Source organism: Hypanus sabinus, chromosome 25 (genome assembly GCF_030144855.1).
Source record: "Hypanus sabinus isolate sHypSab1 chromosome 25, sHypSab1.hap1, whole genome shotgun sequence".
NCBI classification, from domain to species: Eukaryota; Metazoa; Chordata; class Chondrichthyes; order Myliobatiformes; family Dasyatidae; genus Hypanus; species Hypanus sabinus.
The window spans coordinates 8,572,888-8,593,175 of record NC_082730.1 but is presented as its reverse complement, the minus strand read 5'-3'; the positions used below and the strand labels follow the sequence as shown (position 1 = coordinate 8,593,175).

General features: G+C 43.7%; 1 protein-coding gene across 1 annotated transcript in view; it reads left to right on the top strand.

Annotated features, from left to right (window-relative positions):
* The window catches only part of LOC132380879 (acidic mammalian chitinase-like), a 55,438-nt gene that overhangs the window by 23,096 nt on the left and 12,054 nt on the right, over positions 1-20,288 (top strand). The window contains exon 6 of the mRNA XM_059949797.1: positions 10,218-10,274. Coding sequence (XP_059805780.1) covers positions 10,218-10,274 — 57 coding nt within the window. The remainder of the gene's footprint in view (positions 1-10,217; positions 10,275-20,288) is intronic.

Sequence of the window (20,288 nt, the reverse complement as noted above, 5' to 3'; positions counted from 1 at the left end):
CGAGGAACAACTGTTCGAATTAAAGGTACAGCTTATGGCCGTCCATGAGCGCCAGCATATCGTTTATGAGCTCAGATGGCATGCAGTCGCCCAGGCCGTCCATGTGTAGGAGCCGCGCGGCCTGTTCGCGGCAGGAGAGTCCGAAGGTACGGATCAGGAATGCCTTAAGCTTAGTGTACCTGTCCTCCGTTGGTGGCTGGTGTAGGAAGTTGATAAACCGGCCTGCCGTCTCCTGGTTGAGTGTGTTGACCACGCAGTAGTACTGCGTGGTGTCGGCTGTAATGTCTCTGATATTGAACTGGGCCTCAGCCTGCTCGAACCAAACGAGGGGCTGAGTGGCGCAGAAAGTCGGGAGTTTCAGAGAGACCGCGCTGTGCGAGTTGCTCGAACTCGTGGCTGGTCACTGAGTCACCAGCTCCAGATGCCGTCTGGAACGTTGGGGTCACCAATGTAGTCATGCGCAATGCGCTACTAAAGAAACACACGGAGGCAGAGAGCTGAACTCAGAATCTCAGAATGCCTTTACTGATTCAAAACTGTACGCTTAAATCTCCCCCCCCCCCCCATAGGCCCCTGCGACCCGCGGGGCGGACGCGACGTCAGACGGTCCCCGGAAGGTCTGCCCCGAGAGGGTAGTTCCAAACGTGCTACTGTGTGTCTGCCCACGGCTCCTGATGGCGGTTCGAGTCCCACGTGTGCAGGCCGCCACAAGTACAACTTTAATCCAACATGCACATAGAAGCCAATCTACAATTACTTCCTACATCTCATTAAGTGCAATATAAGTTTACATTTAGGATGTTATTGTGAAGTAATTTATGCATGATCAATGATGGTACATAGACTTGGCTTCATTTAAATTCAGATGAGTTTTTGCCTCCATTCATGTACACAATTCAAGATTCTGTCACAATTCACAATTCACAATTCAGATTAGATGTTCAGAGGATCTTTACCCTAATATGAAAGACTAGAATTTGGAAAATAGCCTCAGTTTAAGGCATCAGCCATTTAGGAATAAGATACAAAAAATTCTGAACTCATCTTTTGAAATTTACTCCTTTGCCAGCTAGGCAAACTTGTTTAATAGTTCGAAGCTTATCTCATGACATTCTTGAAGGATGTGATAATCAGGCAGGAAAGTGAGCTTGAACCACAGGATCATTACTGAATGGTGGAGAAAATCTGATGAAACATGGGGTCTAGTCCTTGTCTTACTTTAAATAAGCAGGTCATATTATTGATGAAAAACCATATTGGTTTATAAACAGAGGTGTAGAAGGTGAAAGGAAGATCATAGTATTTTATAAATTATTAGCTAGGGCTCATCTCGTGTTGTGAGTAATCTAGACAGTTCTTTTCAGGATATCTGTTAAAGCCTGAGAATTGGTAAATTGTTAAAGAATGGGTTTGATAAGAAATGACTAAGAATTTGAGAAAATTTTGATTTGTTCAACTTGGAACAGAGAAGATTAAATACTATTCCATCTGGCAAGTGAGTCAATAGATCACTGAAAAAATCTCTGAAGGGGAAATGAAGATATTTTTAGGAAGAGTACTGTTGGAATCTGGAACACTCCATCTGAAATGATGTTGAAAGCTATTCTATAATAATTTTTTAAAGAAGTTGGACAGGTGTGTGACACGGAGCGATTTAAGACAGACAGACAGACATACTTTATTGATCCCAAGAGAAATTGGGTTTCATTACAGTCGCACCAACCAAGAACAGTGTAGAAATATAGCAATATAAAACCATAAATAATTAAATAATAATAAGTTAATCATGCCAAGTAAAATAAGTCCAGGACCAGCCTATTGTCTCAGGGTGTCTGACACTCCGAGGGAGGAGTTGTAAAGTTTGATGGCCACAGGCAGGAATGGGACTCCCTATGACACTCAGTGTTGCATCTGGAAATAGGATAGATAAAAAAGCATGACTGTGGCAATAAACTCCCTTAAACTAACAGGTACAAAAAAAATTCAAAAGGTCCCCTTAGATGTGAAACATATCAGGTCAAGTCAAGTCAAGTCAAGTCACTTTTATTGTCATTTCGACCATAACTGCTGGTACGGTACGTAGTAAAAATGAGACAACATTTTTCAGGACCATGGTGTTACATGACACAGTACAAAAACTAGACTGAACTACGTAAAAAAAAAACAACATAGAGAAAGCTACACTAGACTACAGACCTACACAGAACTACATAAGGTGCACAAAAACAGTGCAGGCATTACAATAAATAATAAACAGGACAATAGGGTATATGTTCCAAAATTAGATTCTAGATGTTCTAAGTTTGTAGTTTGTTGTCATATACCCAGTACAATGAAATTCCTTGCCCATGTGAAGTCTGGAGATTTTAACCACGCTAACCTTAAGTCAGTTCTCCCCAAATTCCATCAGTATGTGGACTTTGCAACGAGGGCGGAGAATGCATTGGACCTGGTTTACACAAACATCCCCAACACGTACCAGGCGGAGCCCTGCCCTCACCTTGGTTACTCAGACCACATCTCTGTTATGCTAATTCTAGCATACAGACCGCTCGTCAGGCGCTCCAGACCAGTTCAGAAGCAGGTGAAAACCTGGCCAGCAGGAGCCATCTCTGCTCTTCAAGACTGCTTTGAGAGCACTGACTGGCACATGTTCAGGGAGGCTCAAACTGATGGTGACTCTACCAACTTAGAGGAGTACACGGCATCAGTGACTAGCTACATCAGCAAGTACATTGACGACGTCACTGTGTCCAAGACCATCACTACACGTGCTAACCAGAAGCCATGGATGACCATAGAGGTGCATGCGCTGCTGAGGACCCGTGACTCTGCCTTCAGAACAGGTGACAAGGCAGCTCTAACAGCAACAAGGGCCAAACTGTCCTGGGCGTCTTCCTGTCATTACAGACATTTACATTACACACTGCATCCGCAAAGCAAACAGCATTATGAAGGACACCACGTACCCCTCATACAAACTCTTCTCCCTCCTGCCATCTGGGAAAAGGCACCGAAGCATTCAGGCTCTCACAACCAGACTATGTAACAGCTTCCTCCCCCAAGCATCAAACTCCTCAATACCAAGAGCCTGCACTGACTGGCCTCTTACTGGCCTCTACCATGCCTATTGTCTTGTTTATTATTTATTGTAATGCCTGCACTGTTTTCTGCACTTAATGCAGTCCTGGGTAGGTCTGTAGTCTAGTTTTTTTTCTGTGTTGTTTTTACATAGTTCAGTATAGTTTTTGTACTGTTTCATGTAGCACTATGCTCCTGAAAAATGTCTCGTTTTTACTACGTACTGTACCAGCAGTTATGGTCGAAATGACAATAAAAAGTGACTTGGCTTGACTTGTAATGATAAATGCAATGACAAGCATGAGAACTATTGCAAGTAACATTAGCACAAATTGAAAAAAGTGCAAATAGAAATTTTAAAGTGACAATAACAGGTAGAATTATTGATTCAAGAACATGGTAGCGCCACTGAATAGGAGATGTGAAAGAGGTGATTGGTTCAGAAATCTGTCCTCAAGCTCCTTTATCTTCGAAAAGATATTGGAGAGAAAAGGGAGTGATCAGGGTATGCCTTAATCCTTGACAATGCGGTTAACCTTACTGATGCAATACACCATGAAGGTGTGGATGGAATGTTGTGATGAGACTGGACAGTGTATCATTGTCTGCAAGTTCTGAGGCTGAAATGCAAACTGTTAGAGTACTTTAGATAGCATATCCGTAGAAGTTTGAGAAGTTGGAGCTTAATAAAATAGAGGGCTATGGGTAAGCCTAGGTAGTTCTAAGGTCAGGACATGTTCAGCACAGCTTTGTGGGCCGAAGGGCCTGTATTGTGCTGTAGGGTTTCTATGTTTCTAATCCTCAAGGACAAGGTGAGCTTCTTAGATGCTTAATATAATATGCTGATGCGCTTTCTGATCATTACATCACCATGAAAGCAAAGGGATAACCAAAATTTCAAGTCAAGATCCTACCTGACTCCAACTACTATCATGTCTTCACTATTCCACTCACACAACCCCCCTGATGCTGAACAATCTCCACGCAGCAGATACTTCACCTTTGTGTCCTTGCACCTATATCTCATCACGTTCCAGGCCTGTCATGATGTTGAGCCATTACTCACTCCATTGTTTCCACCTCTTTGGAAAGGGATCTTTACCTCTCCATGTACTTTTTCCTTCTCCAAAACTTCTCTTCCTCTTGGACACCCCATATCTCAACCTTTACATTTCCAATAGCTGAAAGTTCAAAGTAAAATTTTCTTATCAGAGTACATACATGTCACCACAAACAACCCTGAGATTCTTTTTCTGCAGGCACTTTTCTGAATTGACATGAACTGTCTTAACTTCTCCACACTACTTGTCCATTCCAGCCTTATCCCTCCATATGCACACTGTGCACCAATCCCTTCTTCGTCATCTTGGTTTTTGATAGTTTTTGTTGGAGGTAACTCATCTCAGAAGATTTTCAGTAGTGTGAGGCCCAACCATTTTAAGTAGCTTTGTTAGTGCCCTGTTGTAAGCTCAGTGGGAATGCCTGCTCAATTCCACTTGCAACTCTCAGAAAGTGAAGCAGCTATGTTTGTATGGTGTAATTGCAGGACAACTTTCAGGCATGAGCTTGATAACTAGCAAGTAATATTCATACCAAATATGTGTTATGCATTGCCTTTTTTTAAATTAATTTATGGGATGTAGGGGTCACCAGCTAACCAAGCATTTATTGCCCATCCTTATTTGCCCTTGAGAAGGTGGCGATGAGCTGCCTTTTTGAACTGTGGCAGTCCAAGGAGTAGAGACACCCATAGTGCTGTTAGGGAGGGAATTCCAGTGACAATGAAGAGACGGCTATATGTTTCCAAGTCAGGATGGTGAGTGACTTGGAGGGGGATTTCCAAGTGATGCTGCTTTCATCCTTCTAGATGTTAGAGGTCATGGGTCTAGAAGGTGCTGCCTTAGGAACTTTGGTGTGTTCTTGCAGTGCATCTTGTAGCTAGTACACCCTTCTGCAACTGTTTGTTGATGGTGGAGGGATTGGATGTTTGTGGAAGGGGTACCAGTCTAGTTGGCTGCCTTGTACTGGATGATGTCAAGCTTCTTGAGTGTTGATGGAACTGCACTCATCTAGGCGAATGGTGAGTATTCCATTACTCTCCTGACCTGAGCCTTGTAGATGGTGGACAAGCTTTGGGGAGTTGGGAGATGAGTTACACGCCACAGGATTCTTAGCCTTTGACCTGCACTGGTAGCCACTGTGCTTATATGGCTAGACCAGTTCAGTTTCCTGTCAATGGTAACCCCCAGGATGTTGACAGTAGGGGATTCAGTGACGGTGATGCCACTGAATGTCAAGGGGACGATGGTTAGAGCCTTTCTTGTTGGAGATGGTCATTGCCTGGCACTTGCGTGGCTTGAATTTTACTTGTGTTACGTACCCCATAACTGGGTGTCTTACCAGCAAAGATAGAAGTGTCCGTTGGAGTCTGGTGGTACTATTTTCAACAGTGTTTATTAGTAAAAATATACAAAACAATATTAATGCAAATATATAGATAATATACATTAGCAATACTAAACCTAAAGGTGTGGGTATAATAATAATCAATAATAAACAAGCTCTATCGTTGTCTAGGGGATAATGAATTGTCACATGGAAATATAAAGTTCAGTTCAGTCCATGAAGGTTGAGGTAGTTGTTGGTCGAGAGAGAGAGAGAGAGAGAAGCTGTTGTCTTGCAAACCTTCCTTTACGATCTTGATCCATCGATGTGTTGTTGCTGTGTCGATTCAAGTATGACCCCTCCGTCCTTTAGCTAGACCGTTCTTCCGTGGTGGACTCATCACTCAGGCAAGGGTGGACACACACACAAGCCCCCACTGGCCTCGCTATAAACACTGTGAGTTAAAATTTACTGATCCTTCGTTCGGTCTCCGATGCCGCACACTTTCTCGTGGGTGCCTGATGCTCACTCGTGTGTCTCCTGGTGCGTCTAGACCCCAGACCTCACTTTTATCCCCACTCACGGGGTCTCAAGTGTCAATCAGTTTTGAATGGCTTAGCTCATCAAACCAACCCACTCCAGCTGTCCACTGAGGAATTTCAATGAATAGAATAGTATCAAGTAAACAATCCTTCTCCAAAAGACAATAACAGTAAATCAAAGGCTCCTCTCCTCTCTTATCAATAGCAGATGTTCCAACTTGTTTACCTCTTATCTGTGTCTCTCTCATTCTCTCTCATGAGCTGTTATCAGTAACAGCTGTCCTGGCATGTTTTCTTTTGTCTCTCTTACTTCCTTGTTAGCAGCATCGAAATAGTAACGGTTTGCAATTCTCCAAAAGGGGGGGGGCATGGGCAACTCTGCACCCTTCTGCCCATCAGAGTTGTTCATCCTTCGTAACACTTGCCAATTGTCAGCCCAAGTCTGGATATTGTCTAGTCCTGCTGCATTTGGGAATGAACTGCTTCGCTATCTGAGGAATCACAAATGGTGCAGAACATTATGTAGTCATCTGCGAACATCCCCACTTCTTAACATGACGGACGGAAGATCATTGATGAAGCAGCTGAAGATGGTTGGTCCTAGGACACTTCCCTGAGGAACTCCTGCAGTGATGTCTTGAAGATGAGATGATTGACCTCCAACCACCACAACCATATTCCTTTGTGTCTGGTATGATTCTAACCAGCAGAAGGTTTTCCCCTTAATTCCCATTGACTCTATTTTAGCTAGGGCACCTTGAAACCATACTCAGTCAAATGCTACTTTGAAGTCAAGTCTATCACTCTCACCTCACCTCTGGAATTTAGCTCTTTGGTCCATGTTAAGTAATAACTACTTCTACTTGCAGGCAAGGAGTCTTGGTATTGTAGCAGTCAATACAAGGCTTTTACAGTGTGGCATTGGGAGTTCAATTTCCACGCTATCTATATGAAATTTGTACATTCTTCCTATGACTGCATTGGTTTTGCCAAGTTGTATTAGTTCGCCTCTAATCTGGGTTGACATTTACCTCTAATCTGGGCAGCACCTAATTAATTAGCTTGTTTATTTCGGCTTTTTTCTTAAAGATATGCTCTGTGCGTTCTGACTACTGCTGCACCACTGCATTCTTTGTGGCAATGTATTGATCCGCAGCCCGGAGGTTGGGGATCGCTGCTGTAGGGGATATAATAGCAGCCTGACAGCACTCTACTGTCTTGTACTGACTGAAGCATTTGTAGCAACATGTTGTGCTACTATTGTTAAAGTGCTATAGACTCAATGTTAGATAAGCAGCATGCACAACATCTTTTATTAATGAAAAGCAAACGTTGAAGGTATTTGGTTGGTTGTATATGTCTTTCAGATGTTTGGGTTGAGGGACTCTCCTTCCAGATCTGGTGCTAACAGGTTGCATTTCTCTTGGGGTTTATTAACAAACTGTGGTGTTTTCACTCTATAGGGTAAGTGGTGCACCTTTGACTATATCCAAATATGGTTCTCCTTTAGTCTTCCTGAAGTGGGTGGTGCCTATTTCTCCAATTTTGTATGCTCTCTGTCATCAAGAATTTGTATAATCTGTGATGTGTGTCTGTAATTCTTCAACTCTGCTTTCTGCCGTGAGAATTAAAAAGCTGTAAGATGTTGGAAATCCAAAATAAAAACGTAGTAGTAGTACACTTAGTTGGTTAGGCATTGTCAGTTGGAAAAACAAATGTTTAATGTTTCAGTTTGAAGCAGGAAAGACAGAACACAAGTTTTAAGTTGCAGGGAAGGTGGGGAGCAAAGGGAATATCTCCAATGAAGGAATATGTCTATGAAAATTCTCAGTCACCCAGGTCATTGTATAGCTCAGGGGTCACTAACGTTTTTCGCACTGCGGACCGGTTTAATATTGACAATATTCTTGCCGACTGGCCGACGGGGGGGGGGGGAGGGGGCAGGGTGTTAATCATGACTGGAATATAGGTGTTAAGTCAACTATAAGTCACTTATAAGTGGCTAATACACTCAATTTCTTTTCTAAAAGGGTTTATCTAATGAATTTAATATTAAACACACAGCGCATATTTTCCTTGCATGAATATAGCGATAATTATAACTCACTTATAAGTCAACAGTATCATAACATTTTAAGTAACGTTTGGATATTAAACACACAGCACATATTTTCCTCCTATGAACATATAAAATTATTGGAACACACCAGTGAGAGGACAAGGTAGGGGCCGGAGGTCTTCGTGCCGGGGCTGTGGTGGTCGCAGTCTGGAGAGAGTGACCGACCGAGCAAGGAGTGCGACAGGGCACGTACTCGCCCTCCTTGTAGGTAGTGCTAAAAGGTGTGCCCATCTGTCCACATTCCAGGCCAGTAGCAACGGCACTTCCAGCCGGCCATGCGAGGCAGCCAGTTACCTGAGGCCAAACTGTGATGTCTGGCGTGAGGGTATTACTGCGTTTAGGCAACTGATGACCTCGCGTAGGTAGTGACTTCATGTGCATGATGACAATAGACAATAGGTACAGGAGTATGCCATTTGGCCCTTCTAGCCAGCACCGCCATTCACTGTGATCATGGCTGATCATACACAATCAGTACCCCGCTATCTAACTCTATCTAACTCTCTCTTGAATGCATCCAGAGACTTGGCCTCCACTGCCTTCTGGGGCAGAGCATTGCACATATCCACCACTCTCTGGGTGAAAAAGTTTTTCCGCATCTCTGTTCTAAATGGCCTAACCTTTATTCTTAAACTGTGGCCTCTAGTTCTGGACTCACCCATCAGCAGGAACATGCTTCCTGCCTCCAGTATGTCCAATCCCTTAATAATCTTATATGTTTCAATCAGATCCCCTCTCATCCTTCTAAATTCCAGTGTATACAAGTTGCACAGTATCCTAATGTGAAACTATATTCAGTAGACAATCCTCTCGTGCCAGGAATTAGCTCAGTGATTCTCCTTTAGCAAGGGGACCAAGACTTTGTGTGATCTTGGTCCCCTGTGGAATTATAACAAATTTTCCATATATATGAACTCCAATCCTTTTCCAGAAATGCCAATATACCATTCACATTCTTGAACTACTTGATGCACCTGTCTGCTACCTTTTTAGTAACTCATCCACAAGAACACCTAGATCCAGTGGTACCCATTTGATGCACCATCAATAACTCACACTGAGACGTAAGGCGAGATATCGGCTTTTATTGACTGGAAGAAGGAACCAGGAGTGAGTGCCTATCATACAATGTCCTGGAGACTGAGGCCGAGTGTCAGGCCTCAGACCTCCTTTATACAGGGGCCTGTGGGAGGAGCCACAGGAGCAGTCAGCAGGGGCGTGTCCCGACAGGCACATAGTTCACCACACCATTAGTCCTCTTTGTCACCTCTTCAAAAAAAAAACCTCAATCAAATTTGTGAGCCACAATTCCCCACACACACAGCACCATGCTGACTATTCCAATAATGACCGTCAGCTTTTAACATTCAGTAGGAATGACCATCTCCAAGTTCTTCCAGTATCCTCATTATGAGATAAAAGGATAAAAGTCATTAACCAGAAACTTAGCTGGACCAACTATGTAAACATGATTATAGGTAAAAAGGTCAGTGCCTGGGTATACTGTATGTGGGAGCTCATCTCAGTACTCTTTCCACCATTCAAGCCAAAGTAGCTGGTTAGATTGGCACATGATCTGCCACCCTAGCATTGACATTCACAAGATGTACTGCAATTATGGGCCTAATCTCCTCTAATTTTCTGAGCATCCAACTGCCGATATCTAGAAATACAACTTAGCTGGAGTGTATGGATGCCATCAAATGTGAATGTTCATCCAAGTTGTACAGTATCCTAATGTGAAACTATATTACCATTCCTAATTGTTGCTGGGGTTAGATGTTAGAACTCTTGGATTAAGGAAAAAGGCACTCTGCTACCTTCTTAAGAACAGTTAGGAAATACAATGAATGGTAACCTTTTCAGCCTCATACGATAATTTTTAAAAGATTTCCTTAAATCAGAAGGTTTTATTTGCAGGCATTTCCCAAGATAATTTAACTAGATACAACTCTCTTGAGGTTATTTCATAAAAATCTCTGTATAGATTTCCTTTAGACTATTGAGACCAATATTTGTTGAAAGCATTCTGAAAGTTTACTTGCATTCATTATTTTTTTAAAAATATGAATTTGCTTTATTTCCTAAAGGAATAAAAATTTGAAGACTCTTCTGGCTATTGGAGGTTGGAATTTTGGTTCAGTGAGGTAAGAACCTATGATAAGAATATCTATATACTACTAAAACTCTCATGCTCTGTTTGTTTGTGACCTCCAATTAGTGCAATGGTGCATTACGGCGGCACTATTTTTGGCTAAATCAACCTAAAATGCACTAACTTACAGAATGCAGGCAAAGTTCAAGGTTATATATTTGTATAAAATTGCTCACTCGCCAAAATCAACAGCCTCGCTTTCACCCAAGAGCCAATGTCAGCCATGATGGAAACAGTGACGCGACACCACAACGCATATGCAATGGCCAGCCTCAGAAATGACTCACGATGCTCACAGCAGTGACACCAACCGGAGCAAAAGGGCAGAGCAACTCTATTTCGAGCGATCACATTCTGCTAATCACCATCAGCCTGTGCAGGATTGGGGCAGATCTAACTGCCACCCATCAATAAGAGATAGTTAAATCTTATTGTAATAATGTACTTTGACACATCCATCAAATCCCTTGCTGCAGTCAAAGGACTGCGGTGACTATATCACGTCCATTTAGGAGAGCACCAACCACATCATCAAGAATAATCAGCATCCTGGAGGCTTTGGTGTTACTGTTTCATATCTTCTATCCAGCATTAGGGTAAAAAAAATATGGTCAGCCTAATTATGCTACGTGGAAAGAGAAGGGGGACATTATGGTCAAGAAATGACACCATACGTCGTCGGGAAGTGGCAAGGAGGAGAGAACAAGAATCGGATGAGTCTAGGGCCGCACAACTTCAGGATCAAAGAGTCAGGACAAAAAAGATGAGAGAAGAAGAGACAGAGGAGGAGAGTCATGCACATCTCCAGAATGACAACACCTGGCATAGGAGGAGGAGAGAGTCTCCAAGACCAGAGACAATAAACAGTAGAAGAGATGAAGAACGGCAGATGAAAGGACTGCACGTCTCCAGAATGACAATGAGAGGCACACACTTGTGCCTTGGCAAATCAACCAGAAATGATGCCATCTAAAGTATCCTTCATTAAACAAGGAGGAGCTATATTTGCCTTTCTGCACATCATTTTTCTTTAATAAACAGAGGTTTTCTTCTTTAATTTCCAAACCAAAGCGATACCAATAGCATTCAGGAAAATGTAATGTTCATTCTGGTCACATCAGACTGTACTACCCTTTTTTCAAAGGGTGTCACAACAGACTCTGTGGTCTAGTAACTTGTAAAATTTGTAAGTGCAACAAATGTCAATTGCCTATCATCTGTCCACAGTATTCCATAAGATATAGGAGCAGAATTAGGCCATTTGGCTCATTGATTCTGTGTCATTTCATCATGGCTGATGCATTTTCCCTCTCAGCCTCAATCTCCTGTCATCCTCCCATATTCCTTCATGCCCTGACTAATCAATAATCTGTCAATCTCTGCCTTAAATACAGTATACCCAATGACTTGGCCATCACAGCCACCTGTGACAGCAACTTCCATGGATTCACCACTCTCTGGCTAAAGAAATCCCCCCTCACCTTGGTTCTAAAAGGACATCCCTCTATTCAGAGGCTATACCCTCGGGTCTTAGACTCCCCCACCATCAGAAACATCCTCTCCACATCCAATCTATCAAGGCCTTTCAGGATTCGAAAAGTTTCAATGAAGTCACAAGTCATTCTGAATTCCAATGAGTGCAGGCCCAGAGCCATCAAATGCTCTTCATATGATAAGCCTTTCAATCTTAGAGTCATTTTCATGGACCTCCTGTTACACAAGTGAGACAGTGGACAAACCCATGCAGATCATGGGCACAGAGGCAGAGTCAGAAGGCATGCTTGACATAATCAATATCTAGGAGCAATGCTAGACTTAAAACTGGCAGTCCTAAGAACCATGAAACAAGGTTACTCACACCAAAGTCAAGTATTGAACTGGCAGCTCCTTGTTGTGATCACAGGGCTTTTATCCTGCATTTGCTGATGGAAAGCAGGTGTGTGTAGTTAGTGGAACCTGAGAACAACTGGAAACTAAACGAGGGGATTGAGGCCCAATTCCTGAGGTAAATAGACGGGTGAGGGATTGCCAGAAGGGGCCATGACAGTACCCTCCCTCAACAGGAGCCTCTTGGCAATCCTCAAGGCTGTCTGGAAGGTCCTGATGAAAATCCTGGATGAGGGAAGGGTCTAGGATGAAAGAGCGGAGGAGCTAGGAACGCTCTTCTGAACTGTACCCTTACCAATCTACCAGGTCTTGATTGATCCATTCTGTCTGCCCGTTCATCTGGGGGTGGAAGCCGGATGACAGGCTTGACCGATGCACCTGAGGCTTGACAGAAGGCCTTACATACCTGTGAGATGAACTGGGCATCACAATCAGAGACGATGTTTGCAGGGATTCCATGGAGGAGGAAGATGTGGCGAACGAGAAGATCTGCGGTTTCATGAGAGGAAGGGAGTTTAAGGGGGCCTACAAAGTGCACCGCCTTGGAGAACCAGTCTACCAAAGTGAGTACGGTGGTGTTCCCATGTGAAGAGGGTAGACCGGTGGCCGATGAGAGGTTTTTCCCCGGGCACAGATGGAACATGCTGAGACATAGGAAGGGGTATCCGCCTCCATGGACGGCCACCAAAAGTGTCTTTTCAGGAACGCTAGAGTCCGATCACTCCTGGGTTGGCAGGCAAACCGAGACATGTGCTCCCATTGTAGAACCTGAGACCTGATGGAAACGGGCACATACAGGCGTTCGCCGGGTCTATTGCCGGGGTCAGAGTCATCCCGTTGGGCATCTTTTACCTTGGACTCAATCTCCTAAGTGAGGGTGGCAACCACGCAGGATGGTGGGAGGATAATCCCTGGGCTGGAAGTGTCCTTCTTGGAGTCTTATTGGCGGGAGAACACGTCTGGCTTCCTGTTCTTGGACTCCGGACAGTATGTGAGGGAAAACTTGAACTGTCCAAAAAATAACGCCCAACGGGCTTGGCAGGAATTCAAATGTTTGGTGGTCTGAATATACCCTTGGTTTTTATGATCAGTCCATACCACAAAAGGTTGTTTTACCCCCTCCAGCCAGTGCCTCCATTCTTCCAATGCTCGTTTGACAGCCAGGAGTTCCTGATCCCCCACGTTATAATTCTGCTTGGCAGGGGACAGTCGGCGAGGATAGAAGGCACAGGGCTGAAGTTTTTTGCCCGAACTTGATTGTTGGGACAGGACTGCACCTATCCCGGAGTCAGAGGCATCCACCTCGACAATAAATTGATGGGCTGGGTCCAGATGGACCAGGTTGGGAGCGGTGGTGAAACATCTCTTCAAGTCGATGAACGCCAAGTCAGCTTCAGAGTTCCAACAGAAGGGGGTAGTAGATGAGGTAAGCCGGGTAAGGGGGCTGCCACTCAACTGTGGTCTCTGATAAATCGGCGGTAGAAATTTGCAAACCCCAGGAATTGTTAAAGTTATTTGTGGGTCGTGGGCCTAGGCTATTCTTCCACTGCCCGGATCTTCTCGGGGTCTGCTCTCACCTGCCCGCTCTTGATGATATAACCCAGAAAGCTGACTGAAAGAATGCGGAACTCACATTTCTCTGCCTTCACAAATAACTGGTTTTCCCACAGTCTCTGGAGGACTTGATGGAAATGGTGAACGTGTTCTTGGGGGGGGGGGGTGCTAGAAAATATCAGGATATCATTGAGGTAAACGAATATGAACCAATTAATAAAGTTCCTCAGTACCTCATTAATGAGAGCTTGAAAAATGGCAGAGCACTGGTGAGGCCAAATGGCATGACCAAATATTTGAAGTGGCCCAAAGGTGTTTTAAAGGCCGTCTTCCACTCATCCCCCTCCCTCATCCTGACTAGATCGTATGTGTTCCGAAGGTCCAGCTTTGAGAAAATGGTGGTTCCATGCAGTGGTTCAAAAGCCGAACTAATGAGGGGTAAATGGTATTTATTCTTAACTATTACACTGTTTAGGCCTCTGTAATCAATACAAGGCTGAAGTGACCCATCCTTCTTTTCTACAAAGAAGAAACCGGCGCCTACCGTGGAAAATGAAGGTCTGATGATGCCCGCCATGAGAGTCTCGCTGATGTACTTCTCCATGGCCTCTCTCTCTGGTCGGGATCTGATGATGCCCGCCGTGAGAGACTCGCTGATGTACTTCTCCATGGCCTCCCTCTCTGGTCAGGATAGGTTAAAAAGGGACTGGTGGGTAGCGAGGCCCTGGGGAGAAGGTCGATGGCACTATCATATGGATGGTGTGGAGGCAAGGAAAGGGCCCGCTGTTTACTGAATACCGGTCCTAGGTCATGGTACTTTGTGGAGTCTCGGGATGAATTGAGGGGTTCCGGGGCAGGCGGATTTGTTGTAGTTTCCTTGGGAGATGGGGCTGACCGCAGACAGTTGGCGTGGCAAGACTGGCTCCATTTGGCTATCCTCCCGGTAGACCAGACGATGTGAGGATTGTGTTAGGTCAGCCATGGATACCCTAGAACTACCAGGGCTTGAGGTGAACGAATTGAGACTGAATCATACCTCCTCCCGATGGTTGGCAGATAGGAGCAAGGTTGGGGTGGTGTACAGTGGGTCACCCGAGCCAGCAGCTTTCCGTCCAGGGCCTGGGCCTCCAGGGGGGTAGTTAGTGGCTTGCGAGGTATTCCAGCCTGGGAGGCTATGTCTTCATCCAGCAGGTTGCCCTCGGCACTGGAATCCACCAGAGCGGATAGGGACGGAGACTGTCGTTGGTAACTTATGGTAGCCGGGATCTGCATCCGGGTCTGGGAGGCTGAAGATAGTATTGTCCGGCTCACCAGGTGCCCTCCTTTTTCTCACTGGTGCCCTCCCTTTTGGCTGCTAGGGCAGGTATCCAGAAATGTCTTGGCTGGCCACAATAGAAATAATCCCCAGCTCTCCACCTTCGAAGTTGATCGGCCGGAGAGAACCAGTTCCACCCCAGCTGCATCGGTTCCTCCCCCAGGGTGGTGGGGACATTCGGAGCAGGAGCTACACTTGGAGTGGCTAGGGAAGGTAGGCTGGCTGGGACTGATGAGGTGGACTGTGGGCTTCCCCGAGGAGCGGGGTGACTGGTTCTTTCTCTCAGCTGCCCTTGAAGTCAATTATCTAATCTAGTGGCTAGCGAGATCAAAGAGTCCAGACAGTCCATGTTGTCCCTCGCTGCCAGTTTGTCCTTTATCTTGTCCGAGAGGCCCTGTCGAAACACCTTCCGTAGGGCCTCATCATTCCACCTTGAGTCTGCGGCTAAGGTTCGGAACTCGATGGAATTCCTTGCTACACTTCGCGAACCCTGACAAAAAGTCAGCAAACATTTAGCAGCATCCTTACTGCGAATGGGTTGTTTGAAGACCTTCCTCATTTCAGCAACAAAGGAGGGGAAAGAGGAACAAATCTCTGGTCAGTTAGGCATCCCCTCGTAAGAGCCCCAAGATGTACGCAATCTTGGATTTATCTGAAGTGTAGGTAAGTGGCTGTAGCTCAAAGACCAGAGACCATTGTAACAGGAAGGCCTGGCACCTCCCTAGGTCCCCAGCATAGGGTTCAGGCTCGGGGATGTATGGCTTTCGAGGGGACTGTGTTGCTGATCCCAGGAGCGATGCCATCCCAAGCAGTACCGTTTGGTAGTCGGGATTCTTGGAGGGGACAGAGGAAGGGAAGCTGAAACTCGGTCCGCCTGCTCACTGACCTTCCATACATTCATGGACAGCGTCCAAAGGTTTTCCGTGACCTCCCTAAGTAGTTGGTCATGGGCACCCAGTAGGTAGCCCCGACTGGCGAGGGCCTGTTGTACAAAATCCATATCCACTGGGTTCATTATGGACAATTTGTTCTGTTACACAAGCAAGGCGGTGGACGAACCCAAGAAAACACACTTACCCCTGACATCTCCTCTGTACCTACTTCCAAGCACCTTAAAACCGTGCCCTCTCCTGTTAGCCATTTCAGCCCTGGGAAAAATCCTCTAACTATCCACACGATCAATGCCTCTCATCATCTTTTACACATCTCTCAGGTCACCTCTCATCCTCCGTCACTCCAAGGAGAAAAGGCTGAGGTCACTCATCCTGTTCTCATAAGGCATGCTCCCCAATCCAGCCAACTAAATTGGTCAACTTTCCTCCATTTCCTTCAAATGAATACATTAATCCTTAAATTAATGAGGAGCGGAAGGAGTCATGAGAAGCTTCATTTACAAAAGTACCCGAAAAGGAAAAAATTGCAGGATTTGAACACCTTAACAGCTTGTTGATTAGCTGGAATGATTCTGAAAGTTTCCATTCCATCCAATCCAATCTTTCCATGCAGCTAAATCAATTTAGCTTATGCATCATGTACTGTGTTTCCTTTTCACACCTCCTCCTAGAGTGTTTCTTATGAACAAAGCTCTTGCCATCTGTGAGCTTTGTATGAATATTGATAAGTCAAGATTTTGGGGGTATTTAAGGGTAGGATTGATAGTTAGCTGGTGAGGGACAAGGATTACAAGGAGAAGGCATGAGAATGAGATGAAAAGAAACAGCCATAATTGAATGGTAGAGCAGAGTCATGGACAAATGGTCTAATTCAAATTTCAAAGTAAAGTTATTATCAAAGTACATATATGCAAATACAAAAGAAAGAAAAATATAATTGATTAATTAATTAATTCACCATAAATATTGAGAACATGTGAATCTATAGGTCATGGCACCAATTTAGAATGGGGCAAATGAAGTTATTTGATTCAAGAGCCTGATGTTTGAGGTGTAATAACTTTCTGAACTTGGCTGTGTGATCCTGTGGCAACAGTAAGAAGAAAACTTGGCCCAGGTGGGTGGGGGTCTTTGATGATGGATGCTGCCTTCTGCATCAATATTCTCTGTAGTTGTGCTCTCTGGTTGGGAAGGGTTTACTCCTGACAAACGGGGCTGTATTTACTACTTTTTATAGTGTTTTCTGTTCAAGGGCATTGGTGTTATCATGCTGTGATGCAGCCAGTCAATATACGTACCCGCCACCGCACATCTATAGAAGTTTGTCAAAATATTAGATGTCATGCCAAAACTTTGCAAACTTCTGAGGAAGTAGAGGCACTGTTGTGTTTTCTTTGTAATTGCTCTTTCCTGCAGAGCCCAATTTAGATCTTCTGAAATGGTAACACCGAGGAATTTAAGTTAGTTGCCCCTCTTCATCTCTGATCCTCCGATAAGGACTGGCTCATGGACCTCCAGGTTCTTCCTTCTAAATGTAATAATTAGCGCCTTGGTCTTGCTGACATTGAGTGAGACGTTGTTGGTGTGTACCACTCAGCCAGATTTTCAGTCTCCCTCCTATATGTTGATTCATTGCAACCTTTGATTCAGCCAACATCAGGATACTTAAATATGGCATTACTCTCCTATATGTTTTAGATTTTACAGAAATAATCATAACTTTATTGGAAACCCGGCTAATGGATGAAAATAAGGTGAATTCCAGTTAATTGTGACAACTATTAAAGAACAAAATTTAATTGAGAAAGTAGCTGAGATTCCCTTCACTTATTTGGGACACTGCGTCACTTAATTGGGGCAACATTTTTTAACGAGTGTCAGGTATGTGCACTTGTGTGACCATTAGACACTACACTGTGCTTAGAGTATACAGCTTTTGAATATTGTCAATTGCATATGCTTGTGTTCTAAAAGCAGTGATTTTTGTCACTAATGATCGGTGAGGAATAAGCAGTAAAGCAATTTAGAACTGTTTCAAGCATTCAGACTTTGTGATGCCCAAAATGGCTGGGAATGAAAATTAAACTACTTCACTACTTCAGGTTAGGCCCTATGAAGAATTAAAAGGTATCAACTATCATCTCAAAAGGTACAATGAAAATGAGGATTTGGAGAATACAGTCATTGATAGCATTGTATGAAAACAATTGATTATCTACATTAGGTATCTGTGGTGATTTTGGTTTATCTACACTTAATGAAATGAATGTGTTAGTGTACGCTGGAGAATTCCTCTGTCAATAACTATTAGGAACTGATACACAGTTTTATAGTACTGTAGTGTTCTAATTTGTTCTGTATTTCATTTAAGTACATAATTAGTTACTCAGTTAAATGATAATTTGTTTTTTATACCTTTTTAGCTATTTCCATGAAAGTTAGGCTAATTGGGGCAGCAGTTTAATTGCACCAAAATGTGATGTGACTGGAATCCACTTATACCGATATTCTAAATCTGGCGCCAACATTTGGAATACAGGTAGTATCATCCATTAGCCAGGACCATCACAGCGATAGTGACTCCGGTTATTATCATCCATTGACCTGCCGGGACTATCACAGTGACTCCTGTCATTTCAGTTACTTCTCCTTGTTTGCATTTGTTCCCTTGTTCCATGCCACTGGTCCCTTATTTAAAATCTTCAATCCCAATTGCCACAGTTCTTTATAACCTTAACTGGTTATGGCCTCTGTACTGAATGACTTCTCATCTTCAGTGAATGTAACTTCCATTTTAGTTTATTGGAACACATTCACCTTTTTCACTACCTATATCAGGAGTCGGCAACCCGCGGCTCCGGAGCCGCATGCGACTCTTTCATCTCTGTGCTGCGGCTCCCCGTGGTTTGTTAGTTTTTGAAATGTAATTCAAAATTTGAAGATTATGGTGATCTTGCACAATCTAAAAACGTTGTGGAGACCCCATTTCCTGGCACATCCGAACCGGCTCACAATTAGCCACCATTCCGGCTAAGGGAGATAGCCTACGGGGGTTTGTGAGTACGTGTCTTCTGGAGCACCGCGCCCACGGGGACGGGTTGAGGGAGGCTTTAAAGCAAGGCTGTTTAGTTTGAATAAAGTTACCTTTGACTGCAGTGTCATTATTTTAGCGCTGCGTGTAGCACACCGCTACAATGTGTTTTTTGTCGCTATTAATATACATCACCACTGCCAATGCCTGACACCCGCCAGTGCGCGCTTTCTTTTAATTCTTCGATCCAAGGTAGGCTAACTATGGAGTAACCTTCAACCCAACGTCATTTTTTCAGAGTTCAAAATGTTTTTGTTGCATACAGAAATGTAATTTTCTTTTCTCTGCAGGAGTTCATCAATTTCATAAATGCAACACATTATAGTTTGTTTATACATAGCATAAAGGCAAAAAAAAAACCGTTGTATGCAGTGTTATTTCATTTTAAATGTCAAACAGGTTTTGTGGTTCCCAGTGTTTTCCTTTCTGTGGGAAATGGGTCCATATTGGCTCTTTCAGTGGTAAACGTTGCCGACCCCTGACCTATATCTTTCCTTTCAAATAAACTTGGTAAATGATATCCAGGGTCACTTCTGACATCTTTCCATTTCCATCTTCTCAATAACAGGATACCTTTGATCACTCACAAAGAAATCTGCAGATGCTGGAAATTCAAACAACAACACAAACAAAATGCTGGTGGAACACAGCAGGCCAGGCAGCATCTATAGGGAGAAATGCTGTCGACCTTTGATCACTTTCTTCTTTTGCTGTCCAGCAAGATTTCATCTTCATTTCATTTTGCATTTATCCTTTGTTTTAATTAATCGATAAATATAATTGACATAATTCAATTTTACCAATTTACCAAATCTAGGTTGTCTGAATAGTACACTATGCAAGGTGACACAAAAATTGGTGAAGTTGTGGATAGCAAGGAAGGTTATCAAAGGATGCAACAGGGTATAAATCAGTTCATAATTTGGTGAGAGAAATTACAGCAAGAGTTTAATGCAGACAATTGTGAGGTGATGTATTTTGTTAGATCAAATGCCAGAGGATATTATGGAGTAATTGAAAGGACCTTCAGAAGAATCTTTGGATGCAAGGCAGAGCTCCCAGAAAGTGGTGATACAACTAACTAGGAAGGTAAAGGCATTTATAATACAAGTGGTATAATTCATCCAAAGAAATAAAAGTTCTTTCCCAATTCCTTGGATCTACTATGTATAAAAAATAAATTCAACTGTTTACTTTATAACGTCCATCACCTGTATTTTTATATGTACTGATCATTTTAATTGGACTCTCTTCCACCTTTGAGAG